This window comes from Lepisma saccharinum, chromosome 8 (assembly GCF_977018435.1).
Source record: "Lepisma saccharinum chromosome 8, izLepSacc3.1, whole genome shotgun sequence".
NCBI classification, from domain to species: Eukaryota; Metazoa; Arthropoda; class Insecta; order Zygentoma; family Lepismatidae; genus Lepisma; species Lepisma saccharinum.
Genome location: NC_139236.1, coordinates 71,071,334 through 71,094,671, shown reverse-complemented (window position 1 = coordinate 71,094,671; position 23,338 = coordinate 71,071,334). Strand labels below are relative to the sequence as shown.

The 23,338-nt window shown below is 39.5% G+C and overlaps 1 protein-coding gene across 1 annotated transcript in view; it reads left to right on the top strand.

The window, feature by feature from the left end:
• LOC145991541 (putative G-protein coupled receptor No18) overlaps window positions 1-23,338 on the top strand; it is a 322,406-nt gene that overhangs the window by 285,629 nt on the left and 13,439 nt on the right. Inside the window, exons 7-10 of the mRNA XM_083127567.1 lie at window positions 1,844-2,076; window positions 10,744-10,917; window positions 15,718-15,809; window positions 21,352-21,785. Coding sequence (XP_082983693.1) covers window positions 1,844-2,076; window positions 10,744-10,917; window positions 15,718-15,809; window positions 21,352-21,785 — 933 coding nt within the window. The remainder of the gene's footprint in view (window positions 1-1,843; window positions 2,077-10,743; window positions 10,918-15,717; window positions 15,810-21,351; window positions 21,786-23,338) is intronic.

Below are 23,338 nucleotides of genomic sequence, written 5' to 3'. Positions count from 1 at the left end.
GACAAGTGCCAGGCGACAGTCTGGATAAAACAAAGAGCTTAAGTAGTGGCCCTGATGCCGCATTAGTGCTTCAAAGCTGTAACCCTTTAAACCACAAGCAGTCACGTCCTAAATGTTCAATACATGGCCCGTTTGCAAAATGTGAAAGGTCAATTTTATGCTACATCTTCACAAACAGAAGTAATAAAGTCAAAAGAACATCGTATTTACATTTTGAAGCGTAGGATATAGTGGATTTATGAAATCATCGAAGTAGCGGTTGAAAATGTTTCAAAGATGGCCATAGATGGCGCTTCTTGTCAGAATATATTATCCATGAAATGATTTGACGTACTTCGTCTCTCCCACGATAGGGGAAACCACAGCCACGCATCTTGGAGTTGAGGAACTACCAACTGACTTGACGGACTTGACTTGACCCATAATCACAGTAAAGGAGCCATGAAAGTTTCGAAATCTGGTGATTTTCACCAAGACCGTGGAGGAGAAGAAGACTCGGTAACACTTTTATGTGCGAACTCTGTGGCACGCGCTGTGGTTTCTACAATAGAGATGGGGTAATGATAATGACGTTAAGCTCTGTCGCGGGGAATATATGCATCTCATCGTGATAAAGTAGGAACGTTTTTGTTTAAAGACCACTTTGTGCGCATCTGGTCCAAAAATAAAGTGCTTTTCTAGCATCTCTCCAAAGCAAAAAGTTTAATTCGCTCACTGTGTATGTGTGCGTTATTGTGTGCGCGCGCATACTTTGTTAATGAACTGTTCGAAACATAGTGCTTGTTTTATGTCCGAAATGCTGCACCAAGCTAATTGCCATAAACTTAAAATTTCTGAGCGGAAAATTAAGATGGCGTACTTGAATCCTGCGGTAACGTATTTTCGAAAATCTCGGAAGGGAGATTTTGGTTGGAGGTCTCAAGCCCCACTAAATATGCTACCATTGCGCCCCATCATTCTCGTAGCGGCTGATGGAAGTGTGTAAGATTAAAAAGAGTACTGGGTAGTATTCAAGTTACACCACACTGAATATCTTCTTTCCCTTAAGTATGTTTTGTACAGTCACTGGCAATAAAAATGGGACACCTACGTAGATCCTGAAATATTCGCTTCCTTGCAAGGCGTTATGTGTGTTGCCTAACTCTACGGCGATACGTGTATTTTTACAAAATTTCAATGCAATCTTCTAACACTGCGTAGAGTTAACCAACCCACATAACGCCTTGCAAGGAAGCGAGTATTTCAAGATCTAGGTGTGTCATATGTTATTGCCGGTGACTGTATGTATCTTTTAAGTACAGTATGAGCCAAAATATACAGTACTGAAATGAAAAGATGAACAAATGTTACAATATAGTGACTGGTCTATATGCAACCCAAATAACAATCGTGCCTTCTGGGTTGCATAACTGTCAGGAAACCTAAGGTTAGGTTAGGTTAGGTTAGGTCCGTCCACTTGTAGAGTGGACGATTGTCATTTGGGTTGCATATAGACCAGTCACCTTTTTCAAACTCGGTCCACCTTCACGACCGTTTCCGTATGAGCGGAAATAATGCTCAACTATGAATACTTTTTCCTCCGTCTAGACACCCATTTCCAACAACAACTGCACAACACAACTTCCTTTTCACTACTGCGAACACGTGCAGCTGGAGCTATGCCCCGTCGACAAACGCAACCACGTGTTCGAGATGCGCGAGTTTCAGTACTGTATATTTTGGCGCATACCGTACATCAATACCTTTTCATTTGTATATTTTGTGTTGTTATTATTGTTATTACACTCTTAGATGATGCCAAACGTTTTTGTTTTTTATGTGAAGTTTCGATTCTCTTTTCCAGAGTCGTGGCAGCTTGGCCGAATAGTCTGTGATATCTGGACATCGCTGGATGTTCTCCTTTGTACGGCGTCCATACTGAGCCTCTGCGTCATCAGCGTGGACCGCTACCTAGCGGTGACGCAGCCGCTGAATTATTCCAGGCGCCGCCGCTCGAAGCGATTGGCGCTCATCATGATCTGCATCGTGTGGCTCCTCGCTCTGCTCATAACCTGCCCGCCAATCCTTGGATGGCAAGTATTAAAGCAGTGTCGTTATACGATTCCTATTTAATCATTCAATTTTTCATTGGAAAGTGTAGTATATAGAGGTGAATCCGTCAGAGTCGATGAACGCTGTTATATGACGTCACGTAGTTGCGTGAAGAATAATAGTACATACTCAGCAGTGTTCGTAGAGTTAGTTTTTCTGAGTTACACTACTGGTACTTGAAAAGTAATTGTAAGTTTCTTTCTGCTGGAAGTTTCCTTGCAACAATTTTTCGAGGAAAAAGAATATGCAAACAAATTACACACAATCGATGATTCATTAATTTTGACGACTTACCTGCATTTTATTTATGTTTCTGTTACAAAATATAAGTCTTCATGTATTCATATTATTACAACAAAGAAATAAGATGGAACAAACACTGACTAATTGTGTGGATGTTCGAAATTTTAGCATGCAAGGGAGTCTATCTTCCTTGTCTTAGGAGATTCCAAGCCTAAAATATTTTCACCTTAGCATCCAGAGGAGCTACATAATTGGATGCAGTTGCCAAATTTAACTCTTCCAGAACGTCACAAATTTTCAAGTTAACTGTAAAAGTAACTATTGATAAAGTTACTTATATTACAAAAAGTAACTGGTACAGTTACAGATACTTACTTTTAAAAGTAGCTAGTTATAATTCCTCAAATAAGTAACTGTTAGTTGTAACTGCGTTATAAGAAAAGTAACACTTACTTTTTCGATCAACGTTAGCTGTAAGTAGCTACTTTTTAAAATAAGTAACTTTTCAGGTAACTAGTGTCAAAAGTAGCATGTACATTCTGTTACGAGCAAATGTCTTTAATGAATATTTTTTTTTCAAATTTAAGGCATTACTTTGAATTTGTTACCTCTGTTTTCACATTTAAACATATGAGGTTTATTAGGAAATAATATGAAAAATAATGTTAATTTTACATTTTTGTCAGTAAAGAGAGCAGCAGCCCGCCTGCAATTCATTCATGGAAAACATTCTAAGAGCAAAAATTAATCAAGGATAAACTAACGTACATTTAAAAAAAATTAAGTGTAACTGGAACTGGTTACTTTCTGACCAAAGTAACTTAAAAATAACATTCCAAAGACTGTAATATATAATTCTCACCCGCGACAGTGGATAGTGTAAATCTTGACCAGGGCGTATCAACTTAAGGATTCTTTCTAACTTAGTTTTGTAGTTCTGCTGTGACGTGAGTGTGTTATAAGTTCTATATTTTCACCACCTTTGGCTGTTCGTAGCACTGCACACACACATTATTGTCACTATTTCATCCATAAAATATTGATTGTACTACAGCCGCATATTTGTTTCTAACAGTATTAATTATACTGTTCAACTAATCTCCTACACAGGTGGAAACTTAACACTGAATTAAGTCGTCTTCTTCAAATTTGAGGACTTCCAAAGCTGCGTCACACGAAAATTTCCGAATACAAAAATGTGTCTGATGAACCAGCTTCTCTAAACCCCACCTTGGCTTCATTGATAATGGATCCATCAAAGTCCATCACTTTCATGACGTTGATGCATCGAGCGGAAAATTCTTACATCACCTAGCTCTATGTTTCCTGTGTTTCGTCTTATTTAGGCTAAATATACCTTTACAGCATTTATCACTGTCATAGAAAATGTAAAAATAAGTGAGGATGAATATTTTCTAGTTTACGTTAACATTAATTTGAATCGTTCGGCCGTTTATATTGTTTACAAAATGTTCTTTACTGTATTAACCAGTCTGGAAAAGTCAGGGAATTGTCAGGGAAATTTACCGTGTTTCTGGAAAAATGAACATTTTTGTATAGTGCACCAAAAGTGAATATTCTACTGTGCAGGTAGAACGCGACCCGTATAGCGACTGGAAGAACGCCGCTTGCCGGCGAAATCGGGTGTATGTAACCCCCTCAACTCAAGCGCATAGATTTATTATAGTTTAAATAAAATGTAGGACGATTACAAGTAATCAAGCACAGATACTGACACTGTTACACAGGGCTTCAGCGGGAACCACCAACAAAATATGCCATCAAGGCAAACAACTGTTTTCAATAACTTTTTCGCTGTTGAGGCCTCAAAAATCATATTTAATCCTTTCTGTATACAGCCGTGCACTACAGGTTCATAGTTGCCCGTACATTACTAATCGACGGGTTTGCATTTTCTGTAGTACGTATGCTGATTACAAATACAGTTTCATCCCTAATTTAGTTTCTATTCATGTCTGTCTTCTATTCGAATGTAATGTCGCTGCGGAGACGCACGACGCACACCCATTAGCCGACCCGAACGAAATTCTCTTGCAACAACGTTGACTGGGCGAACTGCAAGCACATGCTATCTTAACCCTCGTGAATCTCGTCGATTCAGTTGACCTAACCAACTCTGATTCGTGGACACTGAAAGCGAGCCAAACGTCAACATTTAATCCTCAAGCGAACACACAGAGTTAATCGTGTGGTGATGACTGGTAAGTGCAATGAAGCGGTCATAGATACGTTTGTGCAGCGTTTGCCACCGCGGTGAATTCGAAAGCAACATATATTTGAAAACCTCCTGACTTTATAACGCTGATTTTCAGCATACGTTGATTTATATTCTCTTTGTTGGTGGAGACAGCATAAAATCTACATCAGTGAGAAGTGATGTGCAAATGGATTTCGTATGGGTCAGGGTTGCCAACCTTCTACCATAAAAAACACAGTGATGCTGTTTCTGATGGTCACATTTCTTTTAGAATTTCTAACCCAAGATGCGTGCAGTGGTGGGTTGTGCAAGGGTGCTTGTTTTGTGAAGTAGGGTGCACTTAATGACACTAAATACGCGCATTTAGTTTTTAAATTTGCTTTATTTAATATTATTCTTTTCAGTCTGTGTAAAGAAATCCTAATTTATCACAATGGCTGACTCCTCTGCTACATATATAACAACAAGATATAATAATTTTATTGTGAGACGATTGATTGATTGATTTGGTTTATTTTACTTTGCATTTCTGCCACTGCGTGTTAAAATAAAAAAAAACTAAAGCGTACAGTTATTTGTTTTCTCCGCTTGCAGACGAAAATATTTCATTTCGTTGACGTCGCTTTGTCTTCTTGACACCTTACTATTACACTAAAGTGACTACTGCCCCTTTGCACCCATCATGTTGAAATCTTGCTTTTTACTACTATTGCTATTAGTCAGTGTTATACGTTAACTGTGTGTAACCAGTCATGTTCACATGTGTGTGTAATAAACATCATGTTAACAACTATGACACAATATTGTGTAACATAACGTATTCATTTACTACTAGTATTTTTTATCATTGTGATGCAGATTGTAAATCTTCTCGGTACTTACGACTTCACCACTGGATTTACACGTACAAAAAATTTTCATCACCAACAAAGTGAATGTATCTTGTTCTGGGCAATGTGAGTTTTCAGAATCGAAGCTGAAGAATCCTCTCTAATATCCCTAGCGCTTACGAAAATCATAAATTGTATGGAGTGGCGGCGATTTGGTTCCAAGACTAGGTATCGTAGAACTCTGAAATTTGGTGAATCCGCTATCCAGACCATGGAGAAGAGGATGGCGATAAAAAATAAAATAGTTCAATTTTCTGCCACCAGGTTGAAATGTGGCGCAGTACTTCCATGACGTAAACTGCTCCAATTGGTTATGGATTTGCCTTTACCTTGCAATCTTGCAATAAACGAGAGATTATTTTCTCGCAACTTCCAGCCACTAACAAATGTCTTTCTAATTAATAACTCAGCTAAATCACTTAACGTGAGTGCTGAACAAAAGTTCGGAAGTGATCACCATGCCATTGAATAAGAAAGAACGTGCATTGCTGGTGAAGTTGTTTTATCAGAACGGTAGTAATACTGCAGCTGCACTGTGAGGTTATGGTCATGCGAAAGGGGCCCATGACGACGCATGGGTTAAGAAAGATGATGAAGAAATTTGAAGAGACTGGAGATCTGGGTGTTGCAGCAGGAAGGAACCGCCGGCCGATTGCAGAAGAAGTTGTCACCGAAGTGGCTGTTGCAGTGGCGGATAGAGCCTCTTGTTCCCGATATTGGAGCAGTTTACGTCATTATTACAACCCATCATGGAAGTACAGCGCCACATTTCAACCTGGTGGCGACACATTGAACTATTTTTATCGCCATCCTCTTCCCCATGGTCTGCATAGTGGATTCACCGAATTTCAGAGTTCTACGATTCCTCAAACAGGCTACAGAGGGCTTTGACTTGAGTAACTTTAATTCTGGCCACCCGGTACTTAGAAAGACTTGAACTTAAATCACAGCCTAATGCGTTGGTAAAAATTTCAAAAGAAATTAATACAGCCATACAGCACCATGTGTGTTCAAAAAAAAATGGGTACTCGAATGTGGGGAGAGATGTCGCGCATGAGGAGGGTTAAGGAGGTCACCTGATACCCCTCCCCCCGAATAAGGAAAAGTACCTACTTATTCTTAGTTTCTTCCTCACTTCTTGACAGTTTCTTATTCTATATTTTACTTCCGGTCTCTTCCATTTTCTTCAGTCTCGTCCGGGTGCTCTTTGTGAGTGCCTCTTCATCAATTTCATCATATTATCACTCATCCTCGTCACGATAAGCCGAAAGTCGCAGGTAAGCGACGCTAAATATAAAACAAAGTAAAGTGAAGAGCTCCCCTGTGCGTTGCACAACACCATGAAGGAGTATAGGGGCTATGGGGTTAGGGCTCCACACTTTCTTGATCACGGCCGATGGTGGGGGTGATGTGATCAGCACCCCACCCCCTAGTTTCCTCAAGGTACCCACTTTATATGACGCTGGGTGAGTACCGGAGCCGCTTCAACAGGTGGGGAAAATTACGGTTCTCCCCACCGGGAATCAAACCCGGGTCTATCGCATGTTAGTTAGACGCCCTAATGACTGAGCTACCGCGGCTCATTCCGTGCTATAAATATGTAACTCAAATAGGATGTGCATGAAAGAAACTGTATGTAAGCTAATAACTTAATTAACTATGTACACTAGCAGTGTTAGTAGTCAATTGTATTGTAGTAAATCCTAGCAGTAGGATTCCTACATAATAGAATGTACTAATAGTAAATAACAAAAATGATATTTAAGAAAGCACTTTTTTATTAAAACCATATGTCTTGTTGTTTTTGAAGAGTATTTTATCAATGAATTCTCATCAATAAAAAATAAGTTTACAAAGCATGAAGGATAGCAGCTGCCGGCTCTGTGGACAAGCACGTTGAGGGATCGACTCACGATGTCGCTACAGAAGGACCCGGGTTCGAGTCTCCTTCATCTATTTCATGAATCGTCTTCTTTGTCGCGATTATCTGAAGAGGAAAAATACCATCAGCAGGATCGACAAAGTGATATTGATAATTTTAAAAAAAAGTTAATTTAAGAATTTCATTGCATACCTTGGCGTAATATTGACAGAGGCTCAAAAAATTATAAATGGCCAGCCATTTGACTCTATACTCTTCACATTTGAGTGTCCCTCTAGGGCAGTGGCGGCGATTAGGTTACAAAACCGAGGGGGGGTGCAAGGTGCCAAAACTGGGGTGGCAAAGACAGTATATTTCCCATTGTAGATAAGTTTTAGCATAGTGCGGGGGCAAAAGTGACGAAAAGTAGAGAGCAACTGCCCCCCTTAATTGCCGCCACTGCTCTAGGGTGTACTAAATATCCCTGCTTCAGGTTTTATAAATCAGAGAAATCCAAGTCGCATTCATCCCTGTCTATACTTGAAGTCAAGGCTGTTTACAAGGCCGTTTGAAAGAGTGCGTTCGAAAAACTTCGGGACCTCAGCTGCCGTGCTCACCGCAACTTTCCCAGGGGGAGATGGGAATTCGTAGAGAGGTAATCGGATTTCCATTTGTGAATCAACTGCCGTTTCTCGCCACACGCGGCGCCAGCGTCGCGAATACACACGAGTCGTGCTTTCATGTAAAATTCAGTGTTGATTACGAAACTGAATCCTCCTTATTTCTCAAACCCTGGAGATTTGTTCTCAAGATCTGAGACTTGGAACTTGTGCGCTGCCAAGAAGGAATGCGTAATGCTTAAACGATGCACTGACGCAGTCAGTGTCGGATGCTTTTAGTGTTGCCCAGTCGGGATACACCAGGACAAAAAGGAATGACCCTGAATATATTCTCTGAATATAAGAGTGCTTTTTGGTATTATCTTTTACGTTATACAAATAATACTCTTGGTCTTCAGAAATTTAAATGGAAACTGAAATTACAAATTTCTTTATCCAGACGAATCGTCTAGAAACAAAAGAAGGATGGCAATGAAAACTTAAATTAAATTATTTATTTAATTAATATATGATAAAATATCAAGGTTCCTTGACATTGATACATTTAAGTAAACGTTTAAGTGGCCTTTTATTTGTACTTTAGTTATTTAGCGTCACCTGCCTGCCACTATTGGCTAATAGCGACGATGAAGAAGAATGATGATAGATGATATTCATGAAGGAACATTGCCAAATAACACCCAACGTCGGGATTCGAATCTGGGAACTTCGTGTAAAGTCCGAAGGTATATTACTTAACACGCTCGGCCATCAAGCCGGCAAATGGATGATATTCAGTGAACAACTTCCCTCACAATTCATTGTTCCATGTTTCCGACAAACAGACCAAATTGAAAACATGCTGGGTAAACATTGTGCGTATGGTCTTTGCCGACGTGATTCAAAGTATGATTATCGTGGTAATATGAGGAAAGTGTACATTTTACCGTTTCTGAAGCCCTACAGAAACAGTTAAAAGCGTGTGAAGTGGTGAAATGCAAATTTTCTCGCTGTAAGACGGCTTTACGCGAATCTGTTTGCCGAGTATTTCCCCCAGAGTACGTTGCGCGATGACGTCAAATGGAATATCATCCATTACCCTTTAAATTCAGAGAATAATATGTGTGTTTGTGTGTGTGTGTGTGTGTGTGTGTGTGTGTGTGTATCTTATGTACGTATCTTAGGTATGTTATCAGGTCCTATCAGCAAATCTTCAATAACAACTAAACAAGCTAAATGACAGAGATTTATATTATTTGTAGCAATAACTTTGAAAAGGAGGGTGGGTGGGTGGAATGACAAGCCACCGCCCAGTGGCGACTGGCGAAACATGGGCGCCACTACCCTAGAATACGCTAGTGTTCCTGTGTACTGCGTGGAGAGTGCCGACATGGCGTAGAAACGGACACGCCCACATTCCCTCTTTTTATCAACTGCCTCACACTCCTTCCATAATTCACTGGCAGTCGCAATGACGGGTGTTGTTGCAACTTCGTGCATACATCACAGTAAAAAAAGGGTTATTTTGCGTTCGATGAAAGGGAAGGGGTGGGGTTGGTGTTTTGTTTGAGTTAATTGCTTTAAAAGCCAGAGTTTGTTCCCGTCGTGCTATTGTGGTAAGATTCCCACGGGACCGTGAATGAATGGGATGATGGAAAAAAGTATGTGGACCTAGATTAAAGCCAAATTGATTGCAGGGAAATTGTCGATTGATTGCTTCGGAAGATAGCTGGAGGCAGCCGTGTGCTTTATGTGCGTACCGATGGGAAGTTGGTAAGCTGCTGAAGAACTTGAGGAGAAGTTGTTTGGATCTTTTCCTGGATCACAGCGTCAGGTGACTGCTTCGTATTTAAATGAACAGAAAATGTGCACGTCTCGGTCGTTTTGTAACGTCGCCTTGTAACCAAGGGGTTCCGCGTTCGATACCTGGTGAAGGGACATACAGGTTCGGATCCCACTTCAAACTGTAGGTCTAATCCTTTCTGTTGATAAAGTGGACTTAAAAACAAGCAAAAAATAAAACCGTGCAATATTGTCCTCTGTCCTTCTCTGGATGCTAAGGTGAAAGGATTTTCGTTGAATCTCCTAAGGCAGTGGTTATCAAAGTGTGCGCTGCGGCGCTCTGGGGAGTCGTGGCTGGCTTACAGGGGCGCCGAGAAATATTCCAATATTTTCACCGAAATGACGCTTACTTGGTAGTCTACATATGAATGTTCCAAATATGTGCTTATTTACTACTTTTTACAAATGAATTGTTTCTGAATTTGAAATATGTGTTAATTTTTTAACTTAAGGCAAGCAACCTCACCACACTAACTGACCGTTGCAAGTGTTAGATAGGCCTACATTCTGACTTGGACGCCGCGGAATGATCTTGAAACACTAAACGCGCCTTAAAACGAAAAGTTTCAGAACCCCTGGCCTAAGGCAAGGAAGCTAGGCATCGTTGCATGCCAAATTTAGAACATCCACACTTTATCGCAATTTATTTCTACGTAATTGCACGCGAAAGCTCCAGTCTCCAGTCTCCAGTCCAATAGATTAATATATTCATTTGAAACGTGGTAGTTCAGCTCAGCTAGAAAGAGCAATCGTCGAGAAAGTGAATCTTGTTGTACTTGGAATGAAAGGGAAAGAAAGAGGTTCAAGTGGAATTGATGCCACCACGTGCTGTAACTTTTTTTATTTTTTGTAATAATATGAATATGTACCCAAAAACATTTGTAAGTCTTCATGTATCGCAATAATGATCACTGTGTGCAATTTGTTAGCAAGAAAATTTCGAGCAGAAAGTAACTGTTAAATAGTAGTAATAATTCCTTTGTATCTCCGTGCAGGCAGGACGAGAACCGGGACAGCAATTCCTGTGATTACAGCGAGGATCCTGGCTACGTCATCTTCTCCGCCCTCGGCTCCTTCTATCTGCCTCTTGTCGTGATGTTGTACGTGTACGCCCGGATCTCCTGCGTCATCTCCAGCCGTCACAACCAGCTGGCGAGCATGGATTCGTCACAGGTGAGTGCCGTAGGCGCCAGACGTCCTGGTTTCAACAAAGTGGCTTCTGATCATTGTGTTATCCGCTGCAATGCCACTTCTGAAAAGATTTTAGTTGCATCCGTCCACATTGATTGATTTTGCAACGTTCCATCTTGGCGACTATGAACAGCGCTTCTTAAAATGCTTTGTTGCGGGATAATTAGAAGCCAGCAATAATACTGAAACGTCCCGGACTTCCTTTGACAGTCACTTTTTCGCAGCATGACAATACCCGTTCACATACCCTGCTGCGACTGTTCCGTCCGTTGCTGACTTACGAATTTAAAGTTATCACGCATCCTCCATACTCTCCAGCCTTAGCGTCACAATTTTGGCATATTTTTTTACTTCATTCCGTCCATCTTTCAAGCGATAACCGGACTTTGGACAGTACATGGAAATCAATTAACAATATTTAAATTTAAGTGACGCCCTGCGTTCCTTAAGAACCAATACTATTTGAAGCCCCAAGCAAAGATCTTAACGTACAAAATGGCGGTCGGTAGTATTTGTATATGTTATACATCCAGGGACTCTAGTCGATCAGAACAATCAGCGTTATCTGTTGATCTAGTGTTTATTTACAAGATCTTTGTGTGCGAGACAACACAGCACGTCTTGCTCAGCGGTCAGATGAAACAAAATTTACAGTTGAGAGCAAAATTTCAGGACAAAATATAGATACATGATTTTCATGCGATTGTGTGGTCAGTACTTAAGCACATGTCTGCGTCTGTTAACAAAATTCCGTACTGCTAGTGTTGTCAACCAAGATTACATTTAGCTAAAATGTATTTCAATTTCGGCTATAAAATCGGTTTCGGTTTCCTAAATCCTCTAAGTTCTGTGTATGAATCCCATTGGTCGCAAACCACAGAATAGCATGGCGCCAGTCGCTAAACCGAATTATGACCTTACGATAATTCCTTATCTCTTTTTCTCACCCAAAATTGTCATTCTGGAAAAAAAAAACATTGACTTTAGCCATTAATTTATTTATAAAATTCCATGTATGACAATTTTATCCCAATTGAAGCATAAAATCCGGTGTGGATATCTTTAGAGTTTGTATATTAGACCGTCCCGATGTTGAAGGTGTAACACGTCGCATTGTAATCTAAAGATCACGGGTTCGATATCCGGTGGCGAATCCTGCTGTAGGCTGAAGGTCCAGTCCTGATTAGTCTATCTATGCATAAAATGGACATAAATCAAAAACTTTAGTAATAAATGTTAATTGAATTCTATTGTCAAGGAAAGTTTAACTAACTTAACTTTCTAGCCTTCTTAAACCCGAAGGTTTATGGCTGCAGTAACACACGCCTTCCATATTTCTCTATCTTGGGCAAGATCAATCCAATCTTTCCCATCCTTATCGATTTGCTTTAGGTCCATCTCAACGTTATCCCTCCATCCTCGGCTTGGCCTTCCTAAAGGTATCTTACCACCAGATTTCCCAACAAGAATCCTGTAGACTCTTCTTTCCTCTCCCATTCGCACCACTTGGCCTGCCCACCTAAGTCTTCTTGATTTCATTATTCTAATAGTATCTCGACATGAATGCAAATTATACAATGGATAGTTTAAATAGAATATTGGAATCATTTTTAAGATGATTAATTTTCCCATCTCTATTCTTCCATTACACTTGAAGATAGGGGCAGTAATTAATTAATTAATGAAAAGTTTTTGTTACAAGCACTCAAAGTCAGGGTTAAGCAGAAAATCTGGATCCCAGCAGTACATAATGAATGTTCTCTAGGTCCAAGATTCGCTCCGCATTTCAACAAAGTTAGGTCCGCTGATAAGCTGCGTTTGCTATGCTTGTGCCGCGCCTCAGTAAACAAAAGATAAGAGCCCTTTGCCCTACTCGCTCTCGGAACACGCAGAGATAAGCACTCGGGTCATCCGTGTGATGTTTCTGAACCGGGGGAAACTTTGAGGAAAATAGTCCGTTGATAACGCTTTCTGTATCACTCCGCCGAGTTGGTCTCAGACTTGCCGCATATGCTTCATCTGTACTATCTTGAGTCTAGTTACCCCACACATTCAATACGCACGCATGTAAACCCTGGCCCCTTCCTTTACGCAAAAGCAAGCGTCTTTTTATTAGGGCTTGTAGATTAATGTACAGTCACCGGCAATAAAAATGGGACGCCTGAAATACTCGCTTCCCTGCAAGGCGTTATGTGTGTTGCCTAACTCTTCGGAGATAAGGGGATTTTTCTAGCAAAATACCCTGGCCTTTCAGTTAGGAGACACACATAACGCCTTGTACGGAAACGAGTATTTCAGGATCTACGTGTCCCGTTTTTAATGCCGGTGACTGTACGTTCAATCTGGAAAATGTCGGTAGTTGAAGCTATAAGTTACCGCCGTTGCAGCTCCCGAAACAACAAACATCTGACATTAGGAGGATGTTCCTATCACCTATGTTACGTATCAGAAAACATTAGACAAATGAAGTATTCAGTCTTTTGTTTTTAATGGCATGAATTGAATTATTAAAGTATTGTACGAAATACGAGTACCACAGTAATTTACAAAATTCTATAACTTTACACAGACATATGACAAAACATGAGAGAAATATTTTCCTTTATTTTTCAAAGCTCTTTTTTTTCAGCATTCATTAAACTAGTTGATTCAAAAAGCAGATGCTAGACACATTAATTTGCATGGACGAGCACAACTTTTTTCGTGTCAACTACTGGCATGCATGCATAAACTGAAAGGTTCCATTCATAAAACTATGGTGGAACATGTGTTTTTGAAGGACCACTCTTGTTATCCCCACATTGTAGTTTTTGTTGGGGGAACTGTAGGGAATCACTTCGTTTCAATTTGTCCTTATGCGCTCCACGAGTAAGTAAATGAACATATTCAACGCAATTTTCTTTCGTCCATCGGCAATACTGCCAGGGTGCTTCAAAAGTCGACTTTTTTCAAAAACATGTGGAGCTAAAATGTTTAGTTACGATCCTATGACACCGCACACAAAATTTTATCGATTGAAAATTATTTATAGCCGAAACGCATTGACGTTTAATGAATGCTGAAAAAAAGAGCTTTGAAAAATAAAGGAAAATATTTCTCTCATGTTTTGTCATATGTCTATGTAAAGTTATAGAATTTTGTAAATTACTGTGGTACTCGTATTTCGTACAATACTTTAATAATTCAATGCATGCCTTTAAAAACAAAAGACTGAATACTTCATTTGTCTAATGTTTTCTGATACGTAACATAGAATATATTAACAATATCCATGATTTTGATCGAATTTAGGCACATCTCAATATAAGAATTATATATATATATATATATATATATATTTGAAAATGCACAGGCACAAGAGGATCCATTATGTTATCCTATAACTCTCCACAAAATGTCTTTCTTAAGGCTCAGCTGGACCTTTGGCATGCAAATGGGCTACTTTTTTCAAATGTTCCTCCCCATTCGAAAAACTTCTTGGATATTTCAAAATATGAAACATTACATCAGCTTAGAATTCCTTCTAGAGCATTGACGTGAATTTTCATGTAGTTTTCTTTCATTTTTGTCTAGATATCATCAATAGTTTAATAGACTTATGTAATCACAAAACTATTGATAATATCTAGACAACAGTGAAAGAAAACTACACGAAATTTCACGTCAATGCTCTAGAAGGAATTCTAAGCTGATGTAATGTTTCATATTTTGAAATATCCAAGATGTTTTTCGAATGGGGAGGAACATTTGAAAAAAGTAGCCCATTTGCATGCCAAACGTCCAGCCGAGCCTTAAAATACATTTTTAGCCAAAGCACGTTGATCTTGAATGCCTTTCAGTTTTAGCATGTTTTTGCACACATATTCTGCTGTCACGGATCTCATCGCTTCATACAATGTGACAAAAAAGGCATACAATAAAAATTTCTTAGGTACAAACTTTTATGCTACATCACTGAAAACCAGTCGTAAGGGACGTGGCCCCCATGGAGTTGAATCCTCCAGCTCATTTATAATACGTATGTAAAGGTTGCGTTTTTTATTCATATTGCATGCAGGTTTTCTTTATGTATTTATTTTTACCAAATGAGTAAAGTTATTTCCAATAGTGTGGTATTTCTCTTCCAATATTAGTCTTAGTGCTTGGATTCTGGTAACCATGAAATAAACTTTACCTTCTCGAATACATTGTGCATGAGGGCCTCCCGATGGAGCAGTGGTAGCGTCGTTGCTTTGTAATCAACCCAGTGGAGGCACATAGTGGTTCGGATCCCACTTTAAACTGTAGGTCCAGTCCCGATTAGCCTTACTGTGCATAAAGTGGACTTAAACCAACAAATCAATCAATCAATCAATGCATTGTGCATCAAAGATAATAATCATTATTCAGACAGACTGTAACTTCTACGTTGTTTATTCGGGCACTTTAGCAATAATACAAAGTCGCAAACTCTAAATTGGTTTCATATCTTCAATGACAAAACACAGTCTACCTTCACATTTACTTCCGCCATGCCTTCTGTCAACATTTAGTTAAATGTTTATAATAGAACTGGAAACTCAGTTCTTTATTTGATGATTGAGAGATTACTCTTATCCATTATTATTTTTAGAAAAAAAGTTTTGGTGTTATTTTTAAATGTTTTATGTATTTAAAACATGTTTTTCTTCTCGATTAAATCACTGTTTATAAACTTTAAAAAAAATAACTTTTTATTTGTGTCTGTTGAAAGAAATTACAAACTCTGGTAATTTTGCTTATGCTCTTGTTTACTGATTGCAGAGACCGTGCTGTAAAATTAGTCAAGAAGAATCCGACATCGACAGGCCCTCGTCGGAGTACGAAGATACCAAAGTTTCCATAAGATGCACGGGGTGAGTAAAGTTTCCAATAGAAGGACTTGAAATTTAGCCGATACCGCAGAACGGAACTGTATTACTACTGCGAGGAAAGTGATAATTTGTTTGCACGGTTACTTGGTTTGTTAGTGAAAGCACACATTGTGTTGGGCGGGGTGGGAGAATATATTTGGTTGTAATCTTTAGCTGTGATGACCATGACAGGGTAAATTAGTGGGCGATATAACTCCCGCTCCCCCCCTCCTTTGTTTCCGCTTTTATTTTTAAGAAAGAACAAAGGGCAGCCAACAGGATGGTAATATAGGACTGAATTCTTGAAACACCGGTCAATCCTTATGAAGTTTCAGGACACTCCCCCTCCCACGTGTGGAGGGTGTAAGAGGTGTGCTTCGCTGAAGCAGTGTTGCCAAATGAAGGTAAATTTCCCTTTTGCAGGGAAATTCGGACCGAAATTTTAGCCAAAAGGGAAAAGGGAATTTCGCAGGGAAATTTTAGTGATTTTTACTACAGTTTATGTTAATTTCGAATTTCATATCCACATTTCTTATGTTATTTATTTTTCTATTCCTACTTGTTTCTGCTCCTTTAAGTTTATTGTACGTTGCTTTTATGCATCTTTGGATAAAGAGTAACGATGAGGATTAACGATTAAATAGATTCCTGACCAGGATTCAAACCTGAGGCATTTGGTCTGGTCAGGAAGTGCTGAAACTGAAATGTTAAATTTTTTAAAAATATTTTGAACTGCGCAAGCAAGACGTACTATAAGACGTAGCGTGTGGACCGGCCTTAAGGCCGTGTCCGAAAAGTGCAAGACCGTACTTGAAGGGAGCATCCTCCGAGTATGGTCTTGGAGTGCGGTCTTCCAAGTCGTGGACTGGAAGTGAAAGCCTTTCGAATTGCACTTCGAGTGCAGCGCCAAATACGATCAGGAGATAAAACTGAGTACTTGTTTCCCTCGCCATTTAAACACTTGTTTTTCACCATAGAAATCACATAGCATTTTCAAATGCTTGCCACGTCCTCTCACGTGAGCATCTGCCAGCTTAGCACAGGGTAGAAACAAAGAGATACCTCTGGGCACAGATCAGGGTGACTAACACTGCGAATATATGAAAAGAAACAATAGATTTAACCCACTACGGAGGGTACAATTCGTAATATATTCTTGAATAATCATGTACAAATATTAGATAACTTTGGAAATCTTTTCATACAATATTTTTCTTCTATTTTTAATTCTTATTAATTGTAGCCAATCTTCTTTGGGCTTCTTCTTCTTGTAATCGCTGAGGCTACTTCTTCTTATAATTAATAAGGCTGCTTCTTCTTGTAATTAATAAGGCATCTTCTTCTACTAAGGCTTCTTCTTCTTATAATTGCTAAGGCTTCTTTTTCTTGCAATTAATAAGGCATCTTCTTCTACTAAGGCTTCTTCTTCTTATAATTGCTAAGGCTTCTTCTTCTTGCAATTAATAAGGCTTCTTCTTCTTATAATTAATAATGCTTCTTCTTCTTATAATTGCTAAGGCTTCTTCTTCTTGCAATTAATAAGGCTTCTTCTTCTCATACTTAATAATGCTTCTTCTTATAATTGCTAAGGCTGCTTCTTCTTGCAATTAATACATATTGTGTACTTTTTCTTCTTTCTTTTCTTTACCGATCTTGTCCAAATAAAAACGATCTCCCAGACAAACAAAGAGAAAGGGGTTAGTTAAAGATCGCCGCCTGGCCGGCGCTAACCTTAACTTGGAGCTGCAATAGATGCGCCTACCAAAAGTGCTTGGGTGCCTGCCGTGAAATGGCGCTACACCTGGGAACAACAACCCAAAAGCCGCACGAAACTCTCAGTTCGTGGGAACCGGAATAGACCCAGAATCGTAATTACAATTCGACTTCTTTACTTTTATATAGAGATCACATACAGTATGCTATTACTGAATATTAATTACCCTTTCCACCTTATTTATATGCTGTTATTGTATTAAGTTCATTTATTTCTTTCATTATAATTAGTATTAATATCTAAAATCATTATTTCACCACATCAGCGCTTTCCTCCTTCTCTATTTACAATATTATAAGTTTTCTTGAGTGCTGCCATCTCTAGCCCACTTTCTAAACTGCTTTAAGCATCATCAAATATATGCGTCGTTCTTTTTGCATGCTGCCATCTATGATCTCTACCTCAAACAACAACAATGCAGTTTGTGTACGTGACATGCTCGTACACATACATTTCCACACATTAGAATAACTTTAACCAACAGCTTGCTGGCCCATAACGTATATCTACCTGTGTTGCTGGCTTTCTACCTCCGTGATTTTAAACAAATGAACAACGAGTGCGGAAACCACGTGACCTAGTCACCAACCATCTGTACTGCGAGCTGTGCACTTGCGTACTTCTGTTCTTTGAGCTTTCGAACCGCACTAGGTGACTAGGAGACAAAATTATGGGAAAAAGTAAGAACATTTGTAGTCACCGGCAAAAGAAATGGGACGCTTCGATCCTGATATGATCGCTTTTCCGTAAGGCGTTATGTTTGTTGCCTAACTGCACGGCGTTGGTAGAAGTTGCCAATGAAAATTTCCCAATAAAATCTGCTCATCGCCATAGAATTAGGCAACACGCAACTCATTGCAGGGAAGCGAGCATTTCAGGACCTTGGTGTCCCGTACTGTACTTTGAAAGTGATTGGTTCTTTTGTTATTCTGAGGTTTTTGCTTTGTTGAGCATTGTTTTCTTGTGTGTTAAAAACGTGTCGCCGCACACACTTTCACATTCACAGCGTAGAGATCATTAAGAAAACAACTTTTCTTAATATTTTTTTTTTGGCACCTCACTTGGATACTAAGAGTCGTCGAGGTTGAATTTTTGGTTAAAGTTCATTGTATGCCCTATAGTTTATAGGGCAATCCGAACAACTGTGTGCCTCCATCGGGTATCGAACCCATGATTACAAGCAGACTGCATTAGAACTACGCAGTCCCCGATAAGAGTCCTTGAGAAGTTGGGTTTTATCCTGAGTGGGTATAGAGCCAGCCAACACAGGTTCACATTTGGTATTAATGAATTGATTTCGCAATTAATATAAACAAAGCATATGACTTTGCTATAAAAGAACGGTGTATCTGAAGAAATCTAAAAGAAAATTCCATGTAGGTTAATTTTTTCATTATCATACCATATCTCACGGTCTCGTCTCGATTTTACAGAGGTTTGTCTCGTTCTCGGTCTCGTCTTTACTTTGGGTCTTTACCCATTTCGTTACCATTCCCATTGGGCGGAGGGAAAGCTTTATTTTGAATTATTTGAAAAGAGGGTAGCACAATGAACAGAATGGATTTTTCACCACTTGCTTTCCGGATGGGAGGGGACATGCCTCCCCTTGTCCACAACTGTATACTCCCATGTGGTCAAGGAACCTTCTTGTACTGGACTGGAAGCAAAGAAGGTGTGGTGTTGGTTGAGATATGCGATCTTCAGGACGCCAATAACTTCAGTTTCCAAAGTTTTAATGAGGTTGACAGAGTAAATTAATAGTTTCAGGAAAGTCGAGGTAGAAAAACATGGAAAGAACATGACTTGTTCTCCTGAGAACTTCAGAATCACTGCAAACTGAATTCCAAGTCTTAAGACTTTTCGTAGCCTAACGTTCTTGGGAGAACAGCAGATTGATTTATAATTCGATTATTGAAATTTACATTCTGAAGAAAAAAAATGCGTATCATTTATTTGTGACATGACTGCAGTGCTATTTGTAAAGTAAATGTCGAACAATCTTGTTTAAATTTATGGGAAAAAACTACTGGACAAAGTTTCTGTGGCGTTCTTCGTATCGGCAATTAATGCACCACCGTTCAGCCTGTGTAATGACGCAAGACCCATCTAGCGGATTTATTTGGAAGCTACATGGCTCCGGTCGAAGTTACCTCCCATTACAGATACATATTCATGCCGGCTTTTAACTTGTAAGGGCAAACCGAATCGAGTCGATTACATTTTTAATTACGGTCCTAATTTCCTGTTTTTGCGTTAATTATTTTGGCCGCTGTGTGTTGCTTGACAGACATGAACTACAGCCCGTGTTAATAGTTCCTCCCCCCACACAGTGCTTTACGACTGTCATGTTTTTACGAGAGAAACTGGGGAGAGGTATACAGCGTCGAATATCGGACTGGTTGGAAACATGCAACGGAAAATAAAGCATGTCAAATGACGTGTAAAAAGGAAAACAAGCAACAAAAAAACTTCTTTGTTTATTGTTTCGGATCAATGCTTTAATTGTAGTGGTCCTGTTTTCGTTTATGAATTAGCGTCATAAAACTGGAATATTCCTTGTACTTTAGATTTAGTGGTTATAAAAGTGTAGCAGTTATAATCTCTCCCATGACCTCGTAAATCTATTTATGGGTCTTCGTATAAAGGCATCGTAATGTAACGTGTAAGGGCTAAATTTAATGAAAAAATCAAAACTGTCTTTGGCTGTTAACTTCTAACTTTGCACATGATTATTTATTGTTTTATTCGCGTTCATCTAATTTTCAGTACAAGGCAGGGGCGTACCTATTAATTTCGGCGATCTCATATGTGGACATTGTAGTCGTGTCAATACATGGTGACGTACAGTTAAGCGTCAGAGTTGAATAAAATACTAGATATGGGAGCATTTTTTTTATTTTTGTAAAGTATGTTCTGAGTACATTCCATTCTAAAACAGGATAATTGCGATTAAGCCTATAGTTTAAAGTGGGATTCGAACCACTGTGCAATGTGCCTCCGCCGGGAATCAAACCCGGGACTTCTTGCATCAAGGAGACAAACGTGAACCCATGGAGCAGATATATGTGTAGTCTACCATTACAATGTCTATCATCGCCATAGAATAAAGTGGCATAAATTATGTTACTTCGTTTTGTCAGTCTCTCTCTGTAGCGTGACCAACACTATATCACTGGTTATTGATTACTTTCACGCAATTTCGTCGTAAAATAGATCAAATTCATCGTAATATTCTGTACGAGATAGAAATATATCGTTGTCATTTTCATATGGATTCCCCTTATTTTTTAGTTTTTAATTAATTTTTATCATTTTTTATATAGCCGATATAGGCATATCGGTTTATCACTAAAATTACCGATAATGTTACCGAATCGATAAATCTATAATTGGTCTGTAAAGTTAGTGCAAAATTCTTCCAGTTTGTCAGTACTTTTATGGCTGTAATCGTAAAAACCATGTGCCTTAGTTTTGTAAAGTTAGTATTTAAATACACGACTTATTTTCCAAAGGCGAAACAAATTGCAAGTAGCTGGTTAAACCTGGTCAAGGAACTGAATGATCCTTTCATGTTTTTCAAGGAATATTTATAACTTTGTATGGGATCGGTAGATTATCGGTATCGGTAACTTTTATATCTGTACTTTATCGGTATCATCAAAAAGTTCATACATGTCGACAGATTCAATGAAGCTTATTTTAGAATGTAAGTGCAGTGTCTTGTGAATGTTGTATGTACCTATTAATCCTAACTTATCCATGTATTTCCAGGTTCACTAGTCCAAAAAACAACGGCCAAATGTCCGACGGGTCGGTTCCGAACCTCGTGCACGAGATGTCGCCGGTGTCGAACTTCGACAACCACATCAACAGATCTCAATCCGTACGGAAGCACGGCGAGCTGTACCCGACGCACTGCTGCCGCCACTCCGAGCTGCAGAGTCGGCCGAGCTTCTACAGGGGCGCGGGGGCGGCATCCAGGAGCGTAGCGGAGACGGCGTCGCTCGACGCGAGGCTGGACAGGGCGACGGGCACGAGGGTCTCGTCCTTCCGGAGGGAGAGCAAGACGGCGCAGACGCTGAGCATTGTGGTCGGAGGGTTCGTGGCGTGCTGGCTCCCCTTCTTCATCCTCTACATCGTCATCCCCTTCGTCGGGGGCAAGACCGAGACGGTGGAAACTGTACAAATCACGTTAACGTGGCTGGGTGCGTATCTCTAGTCTTCATTTCTGCTGTTGCTGGAATTAAGTACTGGCTGGTGTTCGTTGCCGTATATGTACAGGGTGTCCGAAAAAGAACTCCGGAGTTTTGAATTCAAGTTATTATATTACAATTTGAATCATGCCTGTATGTAAATACAATATTCAAAATTTCATTACCTTTAGTGTAATTCAATGTGTGCACAATTTACAGCCCTACAGACATCAAACCGACACTCCACTTCAGTCCACTCTCGGGTAAGCATGTCTATAGGATTGTCATCTATGGTTGTGCTTATTCTTTGCCGCAGGCGCTCAAGTGACTGGATATTTTCTTGATACACAATGTCTTTTACGTAGCCCCAAAAGTAAAAATCCATTGGCGTCAAATCGGAACTTCGCGGTGGCCAAGGAATGGGACCTGCTCTGGCTATTCATTTCCCTAGGAATCGGTTACACGGCTTTTATGAACAACTTACCCTGTACAGCTATGTGGTGTTGCTGATATCTGGTGGCAGATGTGTGAAGTATTGTTGTCTCTTCACTATTACGCTCAAACACTATTGTTATGCTGTTTGAAATCCCGGAGTTCTTTTACGGACACCCTGTATATATATAGAAATATTATGTGGGGTTTAACTTAGACGCCCAAGGATAGTACAATTGTGGTAGTTATAATTTAATTGATCTAAATATTTCTTAAAGTTTTTGCTTAAAGTTCACTTTATGTACAGTCAGGCTAATCAGGACTGAACTTTCAGTTTTTAGTTGGATCCGAACCACAGTATTATTTCACCGGGTATCGAACTCGGGACCCCTTGATTATAAGCCGACAACGGGGTATAAATATTGGCTTGAAATACACTAAGTATATTCACCATAACAGCATTTGCTACCTTCATTTGGTGCAAAGGTACATAAACCTTAAACTTAAAACTCAGCTAGCTTATCTACAGGGTAGGGTTCTTTGTAGACAACGAAACCAGACAGGATGCCTTCCAATGGAGACGTTTAAGCGAATATATTATTTAAACACAGGAGACATGGAGTAAGAATTTTACATGATAAGCTACATTCTTCTATAATTTTCTCGTTACAGTCAATTTTCATCTCAATATTATTTTTATTATTTATTTTCTTTATTTGGATATTCTTCTATATGTACTTCCTTCGTAATGGGCAGATCTGGATCGGGACTTCCTTCTCAATGGGCGGTCTGGATCTGGACTTCCTTCTCAATATGGAGGATCTGGATCGGGACTTCCTTCTCAATGGGCGGTCTGGATCGTAACTTCCTTCTCAATATGGACGGTCTGGATCTGGACTTCCTTCTCAATGGACGGTCTGGATCTGGACTTCCTTCTCAATGGACGGTCTGGATCTGGACTTCCTTCTTGTCTCCTTTGTGAACTTCCCTCTGGATTTCAATTTAGGTTTTGACTATTTAACGAATGCCTTTATCCTTTTCCAACTTTTTCCTCCAAGCTTTGGGAATAATACTAATGTCCTCCCTTGGGGCGTCGATCAGAACGCGCCACCACTAACTAGGTACAACAAAGT